The following is a 24,186-nucleotide window of genomic DNA, read 5'->3' on the forward strand; positions in this document are numbered from 1 at the left end:
TCCTTCACTTCCTATGTAGATGAAATACAAGGCAAGTCATGCTATGTTTTTTGTTGTTGTTTTTACTGGAATATTTTCCCATTAATGTGGAAAAATATATGTAAAGAATAAGAACACTGGTTTTAAAAAAGCAAAGATAAAAGTATTTTTGAGGGAACACATTTGATTTTATGACTGACTTTCATAAAAGATAACAGCAAAGGAAGTAAAAGAAAGCCTGCAGAACTGGTGTTTTTGGGGGCAAGAAAATTCCATTGCCACAAAATGAGAAGCTTAATGGCGTCAATAATTATTAAAGCAATTTCTGAACATTTTCCAAATTACTGTGCCTCTGAAAATGGCTAGTTTGCATGTATGCTTCTATGGAGATGTAATTTCACATACATACGAAAAATTCTGCAGTGGTGGGAGAGCTGCAGACATATAGAAAATCAGTGTCCAGCACCACTTTATTCCCTTTTATTCAGAGGGTTTAAATGCTGCTAAGCCAAAACCAACACTGCTGGGATGTACAACAGAGAAAAAATCAGGACTACTATTTTTCCATATGCATTGTAATAGTTTCCCCATGACTGTTAAGGTGAAAGGATCAATAAACCCCCTCTTGCCCTCTGCAATGGCAGTGACGTGCTTCTCTCTCCTCTTCAAGCAAGGAGAAAACATTTGGAGCTCTACTAAGTGCTAATTAAATAGACATATCGGGCAATTCAGCCAACGTTACTGCTTGCCTGCACTTTTTGTCTTCTTGTGCTCAGATGCATAGGGAGAAGAAGGCTCAGTGAGTTTGCTGATGCCCTCCTCAGTGATTCCAAATAGCAGCAAGATGGAATAAGGGCTCTTGGACCTGTCCTGTGGGCTCTGCTAAAGCAAAGTGAACAGGCCTATCTGTGCCACCACAGAGGACAGACATGCTGAGGGAGGCTCTGTTAAGGACCAGGTGAAGTTACCAATCCTTTTTCCCATGTCCTGCCCCAAGAGGCAGGCCCCTGGGGGACCTAACATCCACCAGAAATGCCCTGGTGCTACCCTGCCTTCAGCAAGGAGCACAGATGTTTCCGAGATCTTCCCTTGAGCTGCTCCTTCCCCTCCCTGCCTCCAACCAAATCAACAAAACTGGTCAAGCTAGAATCTGGATCAGAAAAAGATTTTCCCCTGACAAAGACAGGTTATCAAACTGCACTCCGGTGGGTGAATGTGCTCTTCTTTTCAGACAGAAATCTCAGACTTCTTCGTTTCAGTTTCTTGACATAGTCAAGAATGACTGCTGTGATTCCCACGCTAACCTTCCACTGTTACCTTTTACCATTAATAACGTATTTCTGGATGACTTGCAGATTTGATGAAAGGAGACGGAGCTTTTGACGTCTGGTCAGCATTGATCTGGCAAATAGAAGGTTGTTACCCTAAGCAATGGCTTTGGCAGCCTGTCAGGGGAGTAGATATCCAGCTAGCTAAATCTTTAATAGATCACCCTCAACAGAGAGATCAAAGATTGACGTCTACCCTTTTGCCTTTAAAACAGCTCTTGCAGGATGCTGCAGCCAAGACAGCGTGGGGAAGCCTCCACAGTGACTCACTGCTGTTCTGGCACTGTTTGTAGAGACAGAAATATCACTTCCACCATACTCCGTCACCTTATTTTTCTCTGTCTGTGTACATCTCATGAAAGCTGTTTATTTGGTGTGTGTGACACTGTGATTTGGAAGTCTGCACTGCCCTAATGAACAAAAGCCCCATTCGCTTGCCTGGCTGCTAGCTAGCTTTCATTGTTGAAGCTGGGGCTTTTGATTATACAACAAAGATCATCTTACACGCTCTTGTTTGGAGCAGTGGTACATGTTCCTCTTAGTATTTTTTATGAATAAGAAAAGCTATGACTATGTATAAAATGCAGCACTTCATTGATACCAGCATGGAAAAACTTAATTTGGGATCTCAAATATGAAATGCAGGTGCCCCTGTCCCCCATGTAAGCTCAGCTCTAGACCAGGAGCACAGATGGGTACCCTTCACCTTGTTTTCTATCACCCACAGATCCTTTCCTTACTGCTTTTTATTCTTTTTTTTTTTTTTTTTTCCTCTCTGCACATGTTTCTTCCTTAATCTCTTTTTGCTTCTTCATGACCTGCTCTAGTCTCCTAATCCTCATTATTTTTCAAGAGTTCAAAATGTGGACAGTTTCTTCTAGGAACTTTGCTGAGGAGATGACAGGTAATGCTAAATGCTGCAGTTACGTTAGAGCCTGTAATATTTTGACTCTCTGGGGCAGAATACCTTGGGTTTATTCTGGTGTGGGTAGCCACATATCATAAAAAAGGATTGTTTTCATTCCATTGTTGTTACAAGTCATTTTATTGCCTGTTCATCATTGGATCAAATCCCTTACAAACATCAAGCACCCTGATTCAAAATAATTATTTATCAGCAACGTATTGCCAGTTTTTAGCTGTGCTCCTTCAATATTCTCCCCTAATCCAACTCAAGGAAATTTAAAAATGTGTCCGTGTATCTTCTCCCAAATGCTTCTATTAATAGGTTTGAGATGTGGGCTGGAATTGATACTCTAGTCCATTTTCTTTAGTAATTCAAACTCTGTCCACTCTCTGCAAGGATGCTAAAAGTGAAACCTGCTTATATGTATGGTCTGAAAGGCTGCAGCTGGTGCAGAACGGAGCAGCCATCTGCATTTCTCCAAAGAACCAGGATTCTCTGGAGGGATACCAGATGTTTACTTACATAGAAATAGATGAACAAACCCACACTTTTTTTCCTGTTTGACATTTCGGTTGCTGACATTTTAGGTGCCACTCAGGCCTCCTTCTCTCTCCACATCTCTCCCTGTGGCCTTGCAGGCAGCTCTCCCATTAAAGAGGAGGCCTGTGCTCATTACCATGGTGAGAGGAGCTCTCTCTTCTCCCAGGTTGTATCTCCAAATCTGGCTGCTGGGAGAGTGGTCCCCAGCACACCCCAGTCAAGGAAATACCCAACAACAAAGCTACCGCAGGAATTTTGGCAAGAAAGCAACTTTTATCTTGAGTAATTAGTATACTTTAATAGAAAAAGAACCATTTTTGAAACTTCAGAAGCAACACACTCAGATTTTTCTAGGCTATAAATCCAGTATGGTAATTATTTTTGTTGAAGGAAGTGGAGAAATCACCAAGGTCAGTGCTGACCTAAGGAAGGGAAATTACATTTTTATATATAGAATAAGAACATTGTGTCGTATATTTGCTCTCTGGAGGAAAAATCTGCTTATAGGCAGTGCAAAACTATCTCCTAGATGCAGCAAGGTTGTTTCTTAAATTCAACAGACCCCATGGATTTTGAGTGTAGACTCCACTGAAAACAGTATTCACCATGTATAACACTCTTATAATACATATATTGCCATATAATTAATTTCTCCTTTAAGCATGCTGTGCTATAGAGTTTTGTTGTTTTGTTATTTTTTAATTCCTGTAAATCCTTGTGGAAGGCTGCTTCTAGCTCTTAAACCTAGACAGCTTCTAATAGTGGGGGCCAGAAGGAGATGCTCTTCTTGCAAGTAAATCCTGCCCACACTCTTCCTGTGTGTCCATGGGAAGGGTAATTCCAAATTTTCCGTGGGTTTACCACGTATCCCCATACAAATAACTCCACTTTTCTGTTATTTACTTCTTCTAAGTGCTCTGGGATCAAAAGATAAAAGCTTTAGGGTATTTATTCATTTCTTATTGCAGCATTAACTTCCTATCTGCAGCTGTTCTCCTAATTATCCTGAAGGTTTCCTGTGGGCTTCTAGGAAAACAAATCCGAGACAGGAAATAAAGTTATTTAAAATAATAAAAAGGAGGAAAATGGATGCATATTGTATTCATTTGAAGCATTTGAGGATACGCCTCTGAACATTTCCAGCCTACACCTTATCTCCCTTCATGGTTTTGCTTCATGGAGCCCTTTGTTACTCACAATCCCATTAATCCCTTTAGATTCCCAGAAGGCATCTTCAGACACCAGTTCCACCCACCAGAGCTTCAGACTAGCTCTGGCTTTGCACAGTGCTGCTTTGGTTTTCCATCTGTTCCCTTGGCTCCTTTGGAGATGAAAGCCCTTTGCATGGGATCTGGGCTCCCCACAGCATGGGCGGTCTAGAGCCTGAAAGGACAATGGATTTCAGCTTTGTTCAGAAGAGAGGCCCAAAGGCGGACCATCATTTTTATTTCTATATAGGGATGGTGAAGGAGAGCAGAGCCCAGGTCTTGTGCAGTGTCCAACAAAAGGGCTGCAGCCGGGATCACCCTGGCACTGCAAGGACAGGGATACTTGAATCCTGTAGGTGTAGGTCTCTTGGTTAATTAACCAGGAGAATGAGTTAGTCTGTAGCTTCTTTACAAAAAATCTCTGCAAGTATGCAAGGAAATGGAGGTCTAAATTGTATTTTACATTTTCTTCGCTGAGCACAAGTTGCAGTCCTATTTCCACTGAGCAGGCAGGGTTCGTGAAATCATTGCTGAGGGGCAAGGGGAAGAGAGGAGGCTGTTGCACACAGCTCTGCCACGTGCAGGATCTGATTTTGTGCTGCCTTTATGGGTTCACCACTTGCATTTAGTTTTTTTATCCTTCCCATGCATTCTTGATTCGCCCATAAATGAGCAGCGTGATGTGCTGGGTACCGGCACGCCTGCTGCTCACCCGTGAGGTTGTATACATCTCTTGCTCATCACATTTTGATGGGGTGCCTTTCCCAACTCCTCATAACTTCTCATCCCTCTTTGTATTTTGATTGTGAGAGCGGAAAGGGAGTTTTTCGTCAGTCTCTTCTGCATCTCTTCTTTGGGCCCTTGCTGCCTCTTCTATTATTTGTTCCCAGCTTTTGATTTTGGAGAGGGTTGTGGTTGGCTGATTGCTGCTTTTGGCTTCCCAGTGACTCGTACAGCGCTGCCTCTGTAATGAGTGCCGACACCGCACCTGGTTTGGTTGCCATGCCCTCCTCTGAAGAGGAGGAAGGATTGTCAGCCTGAAGTGTAATGAGACGTGGAAGTGGATCAGGCTCTCTTTTGGGTTTAGTTTTAATCCTTTTGTTCCTTAACTAAAGTGGAAGCCAGTACTGCGATTCAGTCAGAGAAGGGTACCCAAGGGGGGTAAAAATAAAATACATAGAACTACAAGGATGCATTTTGACAGTGACTACTTACATAATGAATCAGGCCCTTTTTTGTGTGTCAAAGTCACGCGGAGCTGTGGAGCAGCTTGCTTGCATCCCTGGTGCCTCGCTGCAGATAATGGGAGCTGTGTGTTGTGCTGTATCCAGCAACACGTGCATACAGAGTGACTTCTGTGTCTCTTCACACTCCTTCTGTGATGACTTCTCTCATCTCTACCAACCGAGGGAAGTCTCCTGGCCTTCAGGAGCCTTCTTCCTGGCCTTCTGGCACAGACCTGAGTATGCACTGGGTGTGGGAGCAGACATCACCAGAGCTTCATGTCTGCCTGCCACAAGTCACTTCACTTCATGTTCTGGAGAAAGCTTCTCTAAAAGCAGCTTCTTGCCATTTTTTTTGTTAAAATATTCTCAGTACACCTAAGTCTGCCACAAAACGTGATGCCAAACATACAGAACAACAGCAACAAACAACCGGGAGAGGCTTTGACACATCTCCCCCGGCCTTCTGTTCCTGCACGTCATGGACTGAAAAAAAAAAAAAAAAAAGGAAAAGAATGGCTTGGGAAGGCTCCCGTGTGACCCCTTGTGTCACGTTGTGGCTGTCCTCGGGTCCGCAATAGCTGCACCAGCCACTGAACTGTGTCATTGCATCAGGCACACAGAAATGAGGCGTTGTCACCTTGTCTCTGCTCCTCAAATCCACACGGAGTGGGTGTGGTACACAGGCACATGTCTGCATATATATATTTATATATACATCACTAAGTCGATAATGTAACAAAACAACTCAGTTTATATTTTTATTTTAAAGTGTTAAAAATATATTTATTTAAATACATACACAGAAGCTCTTTATTGTTCATTCCCTCTCGCCACCCCCCACCTCCATTCTGCAAAGGGAATGTAAACACACTGTTCAAAATTCAGATGCTCTCTGGTGGCTTCCCAGATGTTGGAAGTTCAATAGATTTCCTCCCCCCCCCCCCCCCCCATAATTTCCTCAGCTTCTTCTAGCAAAGTGCTAAACAACCATTATTCCTCTTTGTCTGCACATTGAGATTCATCTGTAGGCTTTAAACTGCCTCAAAAGTGCTTCAATTTTGCATGAGCACTAAGCTGGGGACTGGGAAGCATTACCCACTACTGAAGGCCCAGATCATTAGAAAGAGCATGTAAATCCTCTGAACCAGAAATAAAAAGTGCACAGATTTCCTTTGTGAAGTCTCAACTGCAGCTTTATGTAAAACATGAACCTCTGGCAGGGTGTTTTCCTGGCCCTTGGAAAAAAAAAAATAATAATAAAAAAAATCTTTTCTCAGTCACACGTGCCTCAAACAAAAGAAGGGAAAATTGGGCTTTGACCCAAAAGCTGGAACTGCTCATGCTCGTGCTTTCCTACAAGGATAGCCTCTCTTCTTCGTGCTCCCTGTGAGTAACCCTGCTGGTCTGGCAGAGCTCAGCTTGGGCACTGCCACTCTGTGATGGGGAAGATTTGGGTCAGGAGGCGTCCACCTTCATTTCTTTCTGCTCCTAGACTTATGTGAGTGCAGAAACGGAGATACCTGTGGTCGAATGTAGATGTATGCTTGCGGTGAGGTTTTCTTTGGAGTCCTGCTATACCAGAGCATGGTTATTACTTTTGTACCGGGAAAAATAAAAATAAAAAAAGAAACAGCAACAATAAGCACACGTTGTTACATGGGGAAAAGAACAACACATTTTGGAGCAATTTGTGCATATTAACGAAAAAATGCTGGGAACCAAAAAATAGCTTCCATTTTAAAAAAAAAAAAAAGTGGAAGGAGGATGGTTTTGGTTGTTTTTGCTTTGTCTCTTAGTTGTTTATAGGGCGAGAACAAGCAATCCAATGTAGTTTTAAAGCATTAAACAAATATAGAGCAGTGAGGTGCCTAAGTTGGTCAGGGAGGAGATGGAAATGTGTTTTTCACCTACCACAAGGGGACAAGCCCATGGGTCTCCTGCCTGCAGCTCACCTCCACTGTGCTGGCAGAGGCCAGGATTTGCATTTGTTTTCCACTGGTACCCAGGAATTCACTTTTGAAATCCTTCTTCCATCTTACACAACTCGGTCCTTCAGATGTTAATGGAAAAAGAACAAAAAGGCCTTGTTTTTCTGCTAAAAGAAAATAAAACCCAAACAGGATGCTCATTCTTTAATTCCAGTTCAAAGTAAAATCCCTCTGAAGACAGCCCTTTGTAATTTCTGTGGAAGTGCGTAAGTCAGTTAAAAAGTGGGGGGGGAACTAGCATTTTAGCTTAACTCACTGCTACTGGTTGCTAATTAGATGCCACAGCAAACTAACGCAAACTTGATGTAGGTTTTAATGCAGACTTGACTTTATTAGGCAATTACCTTCATCTGTATTAATTTGTGTTAAGGAGATATCTCTTTCCTAAGGAGAAAGTTATGGAGAGAGCTCAAATAGCTGGAAACCTTTAATTTAAATGCTTGAGCTAATATTTACGGCAAATTGTTTGTAATCTTCCTGCAGTCGTTTCATACCACTAGCCAGCCATCATTTAGGGAAAAGCAGTACTGAGGCAAAAACAGGTGCATGCAATCACAGTGTGAAGGATTACCAAGTGGAAAAGCTGTTTGCTTTTTAAAAATATCTCTACATATCTATCTGTCTATCCATCTTTTGTTAAGGCTGCCACTACTCCACATAGAAAATAAGATATAGGCAAAGTGTGCCGTTATGCAATCATCTCTGTCCCATTAGGATGCACAGAGTACATTTTTCTCAGCAAGAACTTTAATATTTGAGGCTGTTCTTCTTGTGCATAGCCTATTTATTCATTTTTAAAAGACCAAATTCCACAGCATAACTACTCTGATGTTTTGGGGCAGAATTACTCCGTGACTGTGAGAGATACGTCTCTGCAAGAGGATGAATGAGTTCCATTCTGACAGAGGACTGATTTTATGTTTTCCTTTGTAAAAAGGTTATTTTAACAAGGAAAGCGATAAGCCTTCTACTACAGAGACAGGTTGTTTATAGCACCTGTGATGAGCAATTACATAAATCAGATAGCTCATTGTGGACTATCACTAGATCATCGTTCTTGGCTTTGGTCGTGTAAGTTTTACCATCAGAGGAGAATATAACGACAAAGGACTGCATAATGAGAAGGGAGTCTGCGTACCTTTTAGTAAGTTTATTTACAGTCATACCACTTTGGTGTATAGGCTTGCCCACTTTCACAAAAAAAAAAAAAAAATAAAAATGAGGCTGTTTTAAGGAATTTTGGATGAAGCTTTGTGTATGAAATGTAAGGCAGATGGGGACTGTGAGAACTAAAAATGCTTTCATCCTTTTTGCCAAATCCTGTGCAGATGATCCAGCCCCTTCTGAAATGATTGAAAAACTGCTGTTTTATTTTTTGGTATCAGGATTCTCCTTCCACCTTCGTCTTGCTTTGAAGAGCACGAACACGCATGGTATTAAAATATGCACTGCCTGAGCAACTTCCATACAACATTCATTCACTCACCTCTCCTATTACTAATAGATGGAAAAGGGAACCATGAGTCAGAAAGCATGGGCTGCTTCAGACTGGCACCAATTTCTTTGAAGACTGAGCAAACCACAGTCTCTAGGCTGAGGATCTGAGTCGTATACATGGGTGCACACCATGTTTGGCTAAATGTAACCACAGAATTGCTTGCCATAAAAAGGGATCCTCTGGCAGCACATGTGGCTTGCACATGCAGAGGAATCCCCTACCCCATACTGTTGTACTACTGACTCCCAGAGCCTTGTCTCTGTCCTCACCAAACACGCTCCCTGACCTCTGTTTCCCCACTACAGAGCAGGAAGGGGAGGAATTTAGGGGGAAAAAATATCTGGATTTCCACTTACAGAAAAAATAAACAAATCATCCATTCCGTTTCTTGGAGTTTGAAAGTGCAGTTTAGTCTTGTGAATAAATAGCTCCTGTTTAGTGTTGTGCCAGAGGGTCAGAGACATGCCAATATAATGCTTCCACACAAATTGCTCTGTCGAAGTCCTGAGGAATGTTTTCACACATGCGGGGCATTAATATCAAACGCCAAACATTGATGGCAGCCAAATTATTTCCACATAATTTCTTGGCAAAGTGATGACCAGGGAGGTGAGGATACTAACTCTGTGGCCTGAACTGACTCCAGGCTGGATAATTACATTTAATTAATTGCTGATAATCTGATGTTTCAGATATTTGCAGTGATCATTTCTCATCATAAGCAGTCATATGCAGTTGCAGAACCTTATGAGACATTTTTGTTTCCCTCTGGAAAGAAATTACACTGATTGGCATATCTGCTCCTCCTAAAATCATTGGGAAATTTGCCAATTACTTCAGTGGGTGCAATATGGAACCCATGAGTTATTATTGCACTTACTAATAATGTACCATAATATCATACAATTACATTACATTTGCATACATTAAAAACGATAACATTTCTGCCTCTGAAGACCAGATAATCTACCTCATAGTTTGTATAGCCAGCTAATAAGTTAAGCACTTAGGGACCGTGTGAATGGAGTGTGTCTATGCTTGATTGTGTTTCTAGGATAGAGCTTATAATAAAATAGTATGTATATAAGCCACAATTCCCTCCTCACTCTTTCTTTTGCTCCAGGAGGGGTAGTAATTTTATTTCCATGTATACCCTCAGCCAGTGCCTCTCCTCCGTGCTCATTTAGCTGCATGCATTAGCAATAGGCAGATTGAGCACGGCTCCCTTCACCCTCTGCCTCGTTCCCCCCATTAATCTCTCATTAACGTGCAAATACAGAAATAAGCAAAGTTCTGGTTCCTTCCTACTCCTTTTCAGAGCCCAACTTGTATTAGCCCCAGAGATACATTTATTTTATTGAAATGAATAATTGCGTATGTTGTGCTGCTAAATATGCAAAATTTTCACACATGGAGAAATCCTCCTTATTTAATTCATGGGATGTCATCACAGATTGATTATGCCAAGGCTCTGAGCCTTATTTTATAAGCTATCCTCTGCCCTCACTTGGACAGAAAACTGTTAGGGGTAGGAAGATCTTTTAGACCAGTTTATTTAGTCTCCTAAAGGCCTACAGGGTTTTGGACCTCTCTTGAGGGAAATTCCACGAACGTAATGTCTTTTTCTGCTGCCAGGTTTAAGTAAATGTTTTAAAACAGTCTGATCGGTGTGTATAAATAGCCCTGGCCTTGAGCAACCTCTCTGACATCTTTTGTAACCCAGCTGATCCAGATCTGAATACTCAGGACCAGGAGAAAACGGCAACTATTTTTTTTTTCCTGAGATTTTTTTTTCACTTTCTCATATTCAATTTTTTAAAACTTCTTACATTGCTGCTCTTTTGGGAATTCTGCAGTTATTCAGTAAAGAAACGCTTATGCAGAAAGAGCCCAGCAACCCAGAAATGTGTTTTTAAGGATTTGTGTTTTTTTTTAGTGCACAACCTTAAGATACAATTACCATTTATTTTGGAGAATTGCTTTAAATTACTTTGATTTTCTGCATTTTTGTTTTAAAGCTCCCTTCTTCACAATCTTCTTGTTGCCAGAAATAAGGTGTTGATAATTAGACCAAATATCTTCACATATCTGTGCTCATACCCAAGATCCAGATGGGCTGCAAGTGGCTACAGAAACAGTTCTCAGTTTGTTGAATGCAAATCAAGTCTGGACAGTGCAAGCAAATGCTTTTCCTGTCAAATTCAAGCTATTTGTCACACTGAGAGTAGGAGTTAGAAGTCCTATACTGATGCTCTTTGTGGATTTATATGCATTATAAGGGACCTGTTAAGCACTCTAGCTGCCCACATTTCTGTTGTCTCCCTTCAACGGTGTTTATTATTGCATTGCTTCGGAGCAGGAAGATCCTGCCTTCTTGCAGATAGTGGCACCATCTAAGCAATTATATTAACCCTAGAGTTTTCCAGCCTTGTAAGAAAACAGTGTCAAGCACACTGCATAATTTCACCTGCTGCGTAGCTTAGCCACATGAAGAACTAGACTGGGAAACTCAATATATTTCTGGTAAAGAAGGCAAAGTAGAGGAGATATTCTTTGTGAAAGAGTGTCATTTTGTTACTTATCACCGTGGCAAAGTAGAGTGAAAGGGGTAAAATGAAGATGACTGTTTGAAGTCATTATCCCAGGGCTGTCCTACGCTAGCTCCACACGCATGGTATATAAGCGATACACTCCTGAATGAAAGCAGACAGCCTCTACCAGCTCCTCTCTGAAATCTGATGTACAGCAATATGTCAGCTGGTAACGAGGCAGTTGCTTCCTGAGGTATCGCTGCAAATTCCTTTTTTCGTAACCCAGCCTAGAAAGAGATTTTCTATTAGGGTTTACGCTGAAGTGTGTTAGCAGAAGGAAGAGGATTGTGATTTAATGCAACAAGGGAAGTGTATCCCCCTGCGTGTGCCCTGCAGTCTGAGGTTGGCAAGATTTTCCTCCTAAATCATCATTGCTGTTTGTGCGATGTGGTACCCATGGGCAATGCTGGGAAGGAGTGGTCAGATCGGCCTCCCAACGTGTCAAAACAGCACTGAGTCCAGGACGATTCTCTTACAAATGCCTCATCTGCCTACTCTGGCATAAGGAACAAAGCAACAAAGCAGAGGTATCACTGTGGGAATTCCTACATTTGTCACCCTCAGTTCTGGTCATTGTTTGTTTCATCCCAGGTGATCCCATGGAGTCACCAACTATGCCATCAAAAAGCTATGCACCCCTTTGGCCATGGCACAACTGTTGATGCCACTCAAAGTCCACATGTCAAATGACTTTGAATAACCCAAAACCTATCAGAACTTGATGGCTGTCTCAAAAGACAGTACCCAGAATAGTTTGCTATTCTAAATTACAAAATCTCAGGAAATCAAATATTAAAGTTCCTGCCGGTATGTTCAGAGGGAGCTGTTTTATGCATGACTTCATACCTTCAATAGACTATCAGAGAACTGAGTTTGTGTCCCAAATGTTAAGAATTATTTCATAATCATTATTAGCCAGTGCTGTCATTATGAGCCTGCTTGCTTCAGCCCCCGAGTAACAGAGTCCACTGCTCTATCGCGCTGTTATAATCAGCCTTATTACAGAAACATAAAATTGTAACCTTCTAAGGCTGCCCGAGCTGGTGCTGTAAGAACTGGGAATAAATTGAAGTAATCTTTAGGCCAGCAGCAGTTGCACTGGGAAAATATAACCATTTTTATGCATGTAATGTACATGCTGCCTCCCCACCCTTTTCATGCTCTTCTCAACAGGACAAAAGCTATCCTCAGACCCCTTTTGCAGTCAAATTAGCTCATCAAAGCAGAACAAGTTTATAACATAGTGTTCGTTGCATATCAAGTGTCCACACACTGCTTTGATTTCCATACTTGGGACTGCAGTTGCTATGTTCTGAGTATTTCATTTCAAGGGGGAAAGCTATTAGGTGTTTCCCCCCAAAGTAGGTGATTATTCGATGGCTGAAGATGTCAAAGATAATGAAATTAAAAAAAAAAAATGGGTCTAGGCTGTGATGGTCTCTAGCAGGAAAATGCATCTCATTAGATGGTATTCCCACCAGAGAGGCCTATGGTATTACACGCATGAGTTCCTTTTTGCTGTTGTTAGCTGAGTTTGGGAAGAGCACAGCACGCAGCCTCAGCGACAGTGCACAAGGATGTACAAACTGCAATTAAGCCTGGGCTCCCTGATCGGAGCCTCGCTGAGGTCCCAAGTCAAAGGGCCCAACTGGCTTCCAGTGCTTCAGGAGCACATTGTGCTACACAGGCAGAAGCATTCACAGTACAAATATCTCCTTGTAATAGTGTGCAGGACTCAAAGGGCTCAGGTCCGTGCTTGGCAATAGGGCTCAACCCCCCCTTTGGTGTTCGGTGATCAGGACAAACTGAGCAGGCTGTGGGTGATCCAAGGATTTCTTAATTCAGTTTTCTGGCAATTCTGGAAGGAAGGGGAAAATTGGTCCCACTATACAAAACATTTACATGTGGAATTTCTATATTCAAGGCTGTTTGTGAGAGTGCAGTTTTGGAAACGTGGTGGTTCTTTCAGAGGCATGTTAGAAGTTTGTTGGTACTTTGGCATCAGCAACAAAGATCACATGCATTGACAAGGGATGCAGGCACCTCTTTTTTCTCCTTTTCCCCATTATTTTGGCATGAATTTAAGAGCATTTTGGCCAGGCTTTGCGTTTTGAGGCAGAAAAAGAGGATGTGCTGGTATGAAACACAGTGGTGGTCATTAGAAGATCAGTGCATTACCAGTGATTCCTGCAGCACCGCAACACTTCCTCGCACATAGAAGAAGCAAAACAGTTTCTCACCAGAGAGCACTGTGTGGGAAATGTGGCCAAATGTTGGTCTGCTGGTAAGGATAGGGAGCGGGGCTGGCTGTGAGTTTAAGGGTTGCGCTGAGATGCATTATGGAGAGTATGGGCAAGGAGGCTGTGAGGCACTGAAGCACATAATAATTGTCTTTTGACTGACAACTTGCTATAACCATGGTGCAGCACTTGTGCCCATCATTACAAGCACTGGGACATTTTCTACAGTGGCAAAATCCCTTCTTCTGTGCAGTGCAGTATCAGAGCAAGCAGGACTTCTCCCTGTGGTGTATCTGTCTAGCAAAAAGAGGTGAACTACAGGAGGGTTAAGGGAGTCGTATAAGTTGAATGAGTCTATAGCTTTATGATACTCATATGAAAATAAAATGGGGCTGGATCATCACTAGAAGTAAATCCTGTGGACATGATACAATGCGTATCAGCTGAGGTGCTGGTCCTTTTGTTTATCACGTACCAGACGTGCTATATGATAAAAGTCAAATCGCAGTGATTGTTATTCACTCACCCACTTCTCATATTATGCAGACAAACTGTTGCTTCTCATCCTTCATATCCTTACGACAATATTGCTGAGAGATTGATAGAGCATCACAAGGTCCCACAACTTTGCAAGCAGACAGACTTCTGCTCCTTCCTTCCTCTGAACGTGACACTGACTGGCAGTCCTTGTGTCCCTGCAGGTCTGATTGTCCGAGAAGTAAGCATCGAGATTTCCCGCCAGCAAGTGGAGGAGCTCTTCGGGCCAGAAGACTACTGGTGCCAGTGCGTCGCCTGGAGCTCTGCCGGCACCACCAAGAGCCGGAAAGCCTACGTCCGCATCGCCTGTGAGTGTCAAGACGGGGGGGTGTGGGTGAGGGAAAGCGGAGCCTCCACCATTTGGGAGAGAGATTTTGGTTCCCACCTATTGGGCTTTGCATTTTCTGCAGTTTTTGATGTGTACTAACATTCAGACCTTCAGAAGCACACATAAAAAAATCAGCCTGCTCTTAAGAGCAAGGAAGTCTTCAAAGCCAGGCTGGATGAGGCTTTCAACAACCTGATCTAGCGGGAAGTGTCCCTGCCCATGGCAGGGGGGTTGGAGCAGATGATCTCTAAGGTTCCCTTCCAACCCAGACCATTCCATTGTTCTGGTTTTCTGAAATCTTATTTTTCTCCTTTGTGTGTGGGGAAAGCAGCAATCTGTATTTCCTATGAACAGCAATTACCTGTCTCAAGAAAAGTGGCTGAAGCAAATGGATAGGAATATTGTCAAAACAAGCTCTGAAATAAGGTGTCTAATGTTCTTTTGTAGCTCTGCCATCACATAATAATGCTGCTGTTGCTCAACAAAGAAAAAAATATGTATTTAGCATATCATATAACCAGGTTGGTAAGATTGCAAGCAGTCATCTCAGACCTAATATTTCATTATTGTTATTCATGGTTACTAACCTCCATATTTATTATGAGCCACTCCCAGCTTTAACTCCAAGAACACAGGGCAGCTAGTTCACTGAAACCAGATCTTCATTTGACTGTACAAATATTTAATGTTCATTAATTTTCAAAGAGGTGCTTTTCTTTGTAATAGAGTAGTCACGCTGGGGACTCCTGTTTCGCTTTCACATGATGAAATCCTGTTTTGTAAAATGTGAACAAAATATTTCATCTGGAATTGTATCTCTTCATCCATTTTCACCTCAGCAAAAACACATTTTATAACAAAAGGTCATTAGAAGCTGGGTTTGCAGTACACTTACATTTCCTGCACTGGTCCTAAGAATTTATAATGAAAACAGAGAAGTCTTCCAGCTGAATAAAGCATTTCACAGACACATTAGAGGGAGGACTGTAGGATAACTCTTGTTTAAAAGTCTCCATTTAGAACTTTATTCTCCTTTTGTTCTTGTGAAAATCCTCCAAGAGTAGTTACCTCCGTGTAAATATCCAGACACACATCAAGAAGGTTAAATTTAAATACACATTTTTAAATGTGTACTTCAAGTAACTGAGTGGAAATAAAAGACCTGTACCTTTGAGTACAGGACTAGCCTCAGAGAGGAATTTCTCCAAGGTTAAAGGAAATTAAAAGTATTGTACATGTTCATCCAGCAAAATTAGAAATGCCATTACATATGTGCATAGTGTTTTCCCATGCCAGGGAACCAAGACTTTGGGCATTTCCTTTTTCTGTAATGAAACAAAAGAGCAATTCCTTTTTTTTTTTTTTTTTTTTTTTTTCCTTCCAAGCAGTCAGCACTTCAGAGAGGCTTAGTGATGTTGGAACAGTTTTTTTTAGATTCTGAGCCCTATGTTAACTCATTAAGTCGATTTTCATGTCCTGCCAGTTAGCCTATGACAGATGACCATTGAATTAATGCAGTTTACAAGTCAAAGTGTATTTCACTTGATGGCTAAGTAACTTCCATACCTATGCACTTCGTTTTTATATATAGCACATAATTATTGTATGCACATGGAAGCTGTTTTATATCAATTGACATTTCTTCCCAGGTGTCCAAATTTCTATTGAAGATGCTCATAATATAGAATTTGCTTTTTTTTCTTACCAAAACGTGGAGATAGGTGAACAATCAGTTTAGTGATTTTTGCAGTGTCCTGGGGTTTCTTTTAGAACAGTCTAATTAAAGAAATTCCAGGGAGTGTTATGTGCTTGTCACTCAAACGCAGCAAAAACAGCTTTGTATTTTAGTGGAGATTTTTTCTTTTGTTCCTGAGTTTGGGATTCTTGGTCAGCTTTGACTAGGCAAGTCACTTTCACTCCTTGGGATTTGGAGTTGAAGTGTCAGGCTGTCAATCTACAGGCTTTTGAACAGCTGCAGAGGCACCTTCTCTGCAAAACTACCTATTTCTAATTTCACAGCTTTCTATAAATTTATCAGGTAACTTGGGACTATTCTTTTAGGAACACAGACATAGGATCAGGGATGTATACCTCCCTTGTGTGATGTCATTTTGTCTGCAAGATCACTATTTTAAACTGTGGGCTCAGGTATACTGGTATTTATCAATACTCACAGCCTTGATTCCAAAGGACTGAATGAATATGGACTGTCAATATAATTGTTGTTCCCTACCTGAACTTCAAGCACAGCTGAAAAGTTTGCTGACAGTTACACAGTGTTCCATGAGACAGGGAGGTAAGGCAGGGTTCATGCAGTATTTATGAATCTGGTCCAAGATTTAGGAGAGGCAGAAGAGTCCAGCTCTCCAGCTCTGCCTGCTTCTGTAGTTGCATGTTTATGTCACCAATGCAGTCTTCACTTTTAATTCATATAAAAAGCAAGCACTGATACCTTTGGCAAAGGTAAGGAGTGAATGGAGCATATAAAGTCCTCTATTTAATTTATTATTTAATTTAATATTATTTATTTATTTATTATTTATTTTATTGTTTAATTTATTGTGTATTTTAATACCTGAACATAGTGATTTCACCTCAGCATGTAGAACTGTAGCGTAACTAGCCATTCCTATCACATTAAGAAAATAAAATCTTTTCTTCTTCTTCCTTTCCCTTTCTCTCTCTTCCTTCTCCATCTCCTCTTTCTGTCTTTTCTCCCTTATGACCACTGGTCTTATTCGGGAATTGCTGTGTCGTCTCAAGGACTGGAGCAGCACTCCATTAAAACAAACAAAAAATAATAGCATTCAACATCTCTGTTCACTGAGCGTGTAATAGAATTAACTGAAAAGTAATTTGAAAGTGTGAAAAATGTGCATCCTGGAAAAGTGGCTTGTATTTGTTTAATGCAGGGTCAGGCATGTGTCAGAAAGTACATAACAACCTAGTCAATGAAAGTTCTCTATGAAAATCAATTGCAACATCGCTCTAGCCAAGTAAAGAGCCTCGGTTATTCAGGAAGGGAGTAATCTATAAATATGGAGTGAAGATTCTGCTGCATTTCAAAGGCTGCACATGCTAGCCATACAAATAAGAAGAGGCTGATTCAAGCCAACAACCTGGCTCCCCAAAGTGTTTGGGGCATTTAATGGCATCTCACCACTGCACTCCTGGCCCTCCTGTATGCTCCCTTCTGGGCAGGCTGTCTCTGAAAAGAAGCAGCAAGACAGGTGATAGAAACATCATTATTTTCAGCTTCTTTCATATGCCGTGGAATTCATCTTCCTGAGACGCTGGTCTCCCCATGAGAGTGGAGCTGAGCATTTTGTCCTCTTGAATTAGCAGATTCGCTGGGATTAATTTTCACTCTGCCATTCTTGATAGCTCCCTAACCAACAAAAGCAGGGACTCCTTATGTACATCTTGGTGGAGCTGGAAAAATATAAGATTGTTGTCTGAGATACTGGCCTATGAAAGTGCTAAAATGCATTTCCTACTTGTTCAGACATTTCTTCTTTATTTTAAGCACATGTAATCAGGTGCATTGGAGTCACTAATCGGTTTTGATACAGTTCTTCTACCCAATTTAAACAAATGGACAGGGGATGGATGAAGTTTGGGTAGCTTTCTCTGTAGCTAAAAAAAAAAAAATCAAACCCAATATAAAGTTTTAATGTGAATTTTATGTAACAAGGCTGATGTCATTTAACAGGTAAAACCTAACAGGGCACAGTTCCTGTTTTAAGGATGAATGATGCCTGAGCATGTTTGAGCAAGAGCAGAGTTAAACCCACTAGAAAATACATCTGATAAAGACTAAACAATAGCCTCAGGATTTGACCTAATTTTTAGATCAGATAATAACAGGGTGGCTAAGACAAATTGCTTTGAGCCCTTGTGCGCAAAGCAGCCTTACTTTTCATTTGCTCCAGTTTTGTGTTGGTGTAGCCTCACTGACTTCATGACGTTAACCAAGGCTGTCCTTGAGAAAATACAGTGAGAATATAAGCCCTAAATCTGCTGTCAGGTTTTGGATTTGTTGAAAAGAAGTAAGAAAATAACAGCTTTTTCTGTAACTTCTGTTGAATGATCTTTTTTTGGTGTAATGAATCTGGAGAGTCTCTTCTTTTCTCTTAGTCATTATCCTAAAATCAAAGCTTGAAAAAGGAAGGAAGGAAGGAAGGAAGGAAGGAAGGAAGGAAGGAAGGAACTTAATTTTCACTTAAAGTGAAATATCATTTTAAAAACCCCTGATGTAGTAAAGAACTGCAGTAGTTAATCTTTTGTATAATTTCATATTAGTTTTCTGTCTACTTATCTAGAAGCCTTTTTTTCCCCAGACACTTTTTCAAAGGAATGTAGCTAATATATGCATGTCAGATGCTGTATACTGATAGGATAAATGTGGTACAGAAAAGTAGACTAGTTTAGATGATGGTTTATCTCCACTTACAAGGGGTATGCAGTCATACAAAGAAACAGATATAAAAAATAAATAAAATAAAATAAAATAAAATAAAATAAAATAAAATAAAATAAAATAAAATAAAATAATAAAAATCACAGATTCATTACTGACTGTCAATTATCTCCGCCTTTTAGTATTGCGGCTGCAGTGCCTTTCTTCCCCCTGCCTTCACACTAAGGCAACATTATGAGCATGTGCTCCTGTAGCCACCAAGGGATTTTGTTGGCTACACCAAAACATGCATTTTGTAGCCACCAATGCATATTGCAATAGATATAAATTTGGTGCACAGCAGGATAAAGAGGGAGAGCTGGGAAGGATAACACTTGAAAGTTTTAATAGGAAGGCATGTCCAGGATGTGCCCTATTAAAAGCAACAACGAGAGAATGCTTTGTGCATTTTGATAAGAGATAGGACCTTAATTTCTTCTCTGTGCACCATTTCAGTTACTCCTAATCAATATCTGCTTCGTGTAGTTAATGAGGGGATAACTGCATTGCGTGGTCTGGCGCTGAGACTGCTGAAGAAACAACGGAAACAATGTCAGATCACAGAAAGGGCAGCACGGGAGTTAACTGAGCATTTAACATACTTAGTACTGTAACTCTGCTTTCCCCCTTCACAGGCCCATTTGTCTACTGCTTCCCAAATTAACAGGCGTGACCAATTCTCAAACTTAAGGATGCAATTGCAGCAGTAATAAATACACATAAATAAGCAATAAAAATGCCGTAAATACAAACCACATTGTGGTTGTATTTATGGCTTAAGGTTTTATGCTTTAAGGTTTTTTTTACGACTTAAGGTTTTATAAATTAAGATGGACATTCTCTTCATTGTTAGCATTGTTTAAAAACCGAAAGAACCCCTTTACTAAATGTATATGGATTTAAATCCCCTTGCAGGAGCCTTGAGAATATCCTATGCTAACATGCCCAAGAAATGATCATCTTTCAATGGAGTCTGTTTAGTGAGTGATGATGAAACATGGATGCAATCGAGAAGTTAACAAAAGTTTGTGTACATTTTGGTCATGATGAGCCATCTGTGTGAGTCAGAGTAGCATATTAGAAGAGCAACAGCAACAAAATACCATGTTTATATATATTGTTTGCTGTTTTACTGTTTCAATGTGTTATAAATTCAACTCTACCTGTAAATTGTAATGTGCACTTGGTGTTTCTAACGTCTATCTTCAGAGCATTTAGTTCATCTGTCATCTAGAGCCAGTTGAGGTGTCATTTGAACTTCACATTTAGATTTTCTTGAAAAACAATGAATTTAGATCCCATCTGCAATAACCAAATAAAGTAATGAACAGTAAAGTTAAGTTTATAAGTTAGTTCTCAGGTTAAGCTTACAAAACAAAACAAGAAATATCTAGCTATCAAGTAAAAATATAAGAGGAGGAGAAGGGTGTGATCGATGCGTGCCTAGGAACCCATCTGCTCAGTGAATTCTTTATGAAGTGGGCTTGCTTGAATTTTTTACAGTTGTACCAATATTGAACGTGTTGAGTGGGTACTTCGTTAGAGACGTAGCCCACGTGGAAGCTGTGTTGTAAAAGGCTGTTTTGTCTTACCAGCACCTGGCTGAACTAGCTTAGAGCTGAAGGGGGAGGAATGGGACAAATGATTTTTCAGCAGGCATGCAGGCAGTAGGTGAGACTCCAAGCAGCTGCCAAGGGTAAGTGTTATCCCTAGCTGGCTCAAGATGCCATCAGCAGAATGAGGGTCTGGCAGGTGTGCATCTCCCATTTGCTCTGGCAGTGAGTATATAGTGAATAACAGAGGACAGCAGGTCATAGGATCAAGCAAAGCATCTTACAGGTGGTAGCCCAGCAAGTGAGGGGTGTTCATCAACTTGTTCAGTATCTGAGGTCAGCAGATGTAGTGTCCTGCATCTCCAAATCATGTTGTGCTCTTCCAAGTAATCCTCCTCTGTCTCCATCAGCTGGGATGTGAAAGTTGATGTGGCTTCTTGGCCACATGAGATGACAGCCAGAGGCCTCACTCCCTGGGCTGAAGAACTAGAAACAAGCTCAGCTCAAGCCATGAGGTACCACGCTTGGAAAAGGGGAAGCTTCTTCATCTTTACTGCTCCTCTCCAGTCTGAGAAGGTGGCTGGGGCAGCCTTACAGTGCTGTGACATGTGCCAGATGTGAGCAGTCCCTCCAGAGAAGGAAGGAGCAGCATGGAGTTGTGCACTGAATACAAAGATGGGGTTTTCAGGTGTTGACTCCCATCCCCAGTTTCAGGTATTGATGCTTGGGCCAGCTACAAGCACAGCCCAGTCTAGCTTCAATCTGATCCCACAGGCAACAAGGCACAGAAGCGTGCCCTAGGAGGGGAAGTCAGCTTTGATCAATGCCCAGCACGTGTCTGATACAGCGGGGGACTCTGCAGAGAGACGCACCCCACTTACAACTGACAGAGGTTTCAGGGGGATCCCCTGGGCTGATGACACTCTTGTGGCAGTCTCAGTGGAAGTCTGGTTTGATCTAATTAACAACAAAGAGCTGAAACCACACAAGGACAAAATGAAAGAAAAGAGAATTTTTATATATAACCTTTCCATCATTTACCCACCAGTGTGATTGAGCATGACAAAGGTTGTAAATTCAGCTGTGAACAGAAGAGAGAGGATGAAGTATATCTGATAGCACCTGTTTTCTTACGTTTGGACTGCAGTTCAGTCTCTAATGCTTTTTTTTTAGGGGAAAAAAAAAAAAAAGTTTCTCAACTTCACCAGCACCACAGAAAGTGATGGAAGAGGAACAGGCCAGTTTTACAATACAATTCATGTTTTTCTAACTCAGCACCAATCAATCATCTATGTTTGGGAAATAAATGCAGTGACATATGTTTTTACAAGAGCACAGATCCTCTTTCATTACACAGAACATCAGCGGTGTTTTCCTACACTTTTTCCACAATTATTTTTCTGTTTGGGCATTTCTTATTAGTCTGGACAAAATTAAAAGACTAGACTTGGATTAGAGAGGTTGGCTACCTATTGATATAACAGTGAAAAGAATGCCAAGCCTTGTTCCCCCTTCTCAAGTGTTTTATCTGCATTTTTTGCACATAGTACATTTGGTTTTATATGGATGCCTATATGTACTGCCTGGAAGAAGTAAACTGTCATATATATGTTCTCCTTGTGAAGGTCTTTTCATATTCTTAAAAACTTGTTTTTCTGACAACAGACATCAAATGTATGTTCTTTTCTCAATGGGCATAGCTAACAGGAAAGTTGGATAAAAAATAACGTGGCTTTTCTTTTTGTATTCTTAAAGCTTGCTCATTTTTTTTAAACATATTTATAGAAGGAAAGTTGGAGTTACTAGAAGGAGCACAGAATAAAGAGTCTTTAAGGTCTACCAAGGGCAGAAATCCATCTTTCTCTGACAGTAATGCGGCATTGTTCTGTTCATTTCTGGTTTACATCTAATTCCTGTCTGACAAGTGTCCGTTTTTCATTCTCATTCATTAGTCACCCTTGCATTAGCACTGACTTGAAGGCATCTGACCTGCCTCTTATCACGTTTCTCAGAAATGATAAAAGATATCCTTAAAGTTTTACCCACCCACCCATCACAGCAAAATACAGAGCAATGGAAAGGAGGTAAAATACATTTGGTTAAAAAAAAAAAAAAAAAAAAAGGCTATTCTTTACTCTTTTGTAGAAGATGACAGGTAGAAAATGAACTAAGGACATGCTATGAGTTCGTATGGAAACTATTACCTTTAGCAGGTGAAAATGCAACTTTTGAGCTGTTTGTAAGCTAAATATGCATTAAACTTAAAAGGAATTTAACAATGCATCGAAATTAAGCTCTAATGCCCCTCTCCCCACCAAACGCATAGAAATTCAGGAATAAAGTTAACAATATGGCATACACTGAGATTTTGATTTCCCATTACACTATTTCAGTTTTATGCTTGTGGAAATTCTCTCATTTCAATGCAGCTCTGAATGCAGCCATCTGTCCTTAACAGAGAGGCTTTCACAAAAGTATTTCAGGAGTCTCGGATGAAAGTCTCATCTTAAGTATGCTGTAAATGTGCTGCAGTATATGCCACAAGAGCCCTCTCTGAATTTACTAAGATTCTACGTTAGTAAAGAAAATAGTCTAGCTCAAGGTGGCAGACCAGAATTTTAATTCTTCTCCTTCTTTTCTTTTTATGAAGAAAGCCTTGAAGAGAAGTTAGAGGCAGGGGGGGAAACCTGATGGTGGTACAGGCTGTCCCCTGGGCCTGGCGGTGACATCCTCACCTGTGGCTGGGTGCAGGATGTGAAGGAGCCCACAAGCAGAACGAAGTGGACCTTTCAGCATCGCTTCCCACCAGAGCTTGCTCCACTCTGAAGTGATGAGCTGTGGCAGCAATGCTGCCTGTATAACAGGAGTATCGCTAATGCAATCAGAGATTCTTCATTACTAAAATTATACTGGAAAGAAAGTGCAGGTGCACTAAATAAGTGTCTCTCCCTATTGAGGGTGAGGGGGGAGAAGGCTCTCTCACCATCATGTTACCAGGGCTGCTGCTGACCTGAAGCTTGAATAATTCACACTGCCTCTTCACAGACAAAGAGGTCCTGACACAGAATGGATCAAATGTTTTATTGTTGTGTTGTTTATTTTAAGGCATATTTTCTGAAGATTGTTAAAACTTTTTTTTTTTTTTTTAATGGGATGTATTTTATTTGTCTTTTACCATTCTGTGGGAAAATGTACCCCTTCTGTCCTTGCTTGCAAGCAATCGTAACTTCTCTGACACTTCCGAAAAGTGACAAATGTGTTTGAAAAGGCTCCCTTTGGAAAAGATCCAAAGTCCCTCAGTACATTAGCAAGCTCACCCACTCGTGGTTGCTAGTGTGAAGTTGCCGTGATGACTGTAACTGTTAAATGGAAAAGGAAGCTGAAGACTGAAGAACTGGAAGGAAGTCTTGATCTACAGAAATCACGCTGCAAGGGCCATAGGAAAAAGGAGTCATTTCAAAACTCATTTCTGTCCCAGCGGGGACTTTCATGATAGCTACAGAAAGTGAGGAAATTATTTGTCCAGGCCCTCCACTTCTTCATCAGCTAAAAACCCACTTTATTAACTTGCTCGTCTTTTGCAACCAGTGAACCTTATGCCTGCTTAGGTAAGAAGTGCCCTGCACAGCTGCCATCTGTAGCTACATGTAGGTGGCAGGGCTGCAGGGGAAGGTGGTGGGTAGCTCTGGCTGCATAAAGCTGTAAACGTGGGAGGGAGCCAACAGAATAGGGGATAAAAGCTCCCAGTCTTGTAAATACACAATCACGTACTTTTTTTTTTTTTTTTTCTTTTCCAAATGAGTA

General features: G+C 41.0%; 1 protein-coding gene across 4 annotated transcripts in view; it reads left to right on the plus strand.

The window, feature by feature from the left end:
* The window catches only part of UNC5C (unc-5 netrin receptor C), a 246,336-nt gene that overhangs the window by 161,263 nt on the left and 60,887 nt on the right, over positions 1-24,186 (plus strand). For all 4 annotated transcript variants that reach the window (XM_027455666.3, XM_027455667.3, XM_038178357.2 and 1 more), the window contains exon 3: positions 14,207-14,350. In XM_027455666.3, coding sequence (XP_027311467.1) covers positions 14,207-14,350 — 144 coding nt within the window. The remainder of the gene's footprint in view (positions 1-14,206; positions 14,351-24,186) is intronic.

Source organism: Anas platyrhynchos, chromosome 4 (genome assembly GCF_047663525.1).
Source record: "Anas platyrhynchos isolate ZD024472 breed Pekin duck chromosome 4, IASCAAS_PekinDuck_T2T, whole genome shotgun sequence".
Classification (NCBI taxonomy): Eukaryota; Metazoa; Chordata; class Aves; order Anseriformes; family Anatidae; genus Anas; species Anas platyrhynchos.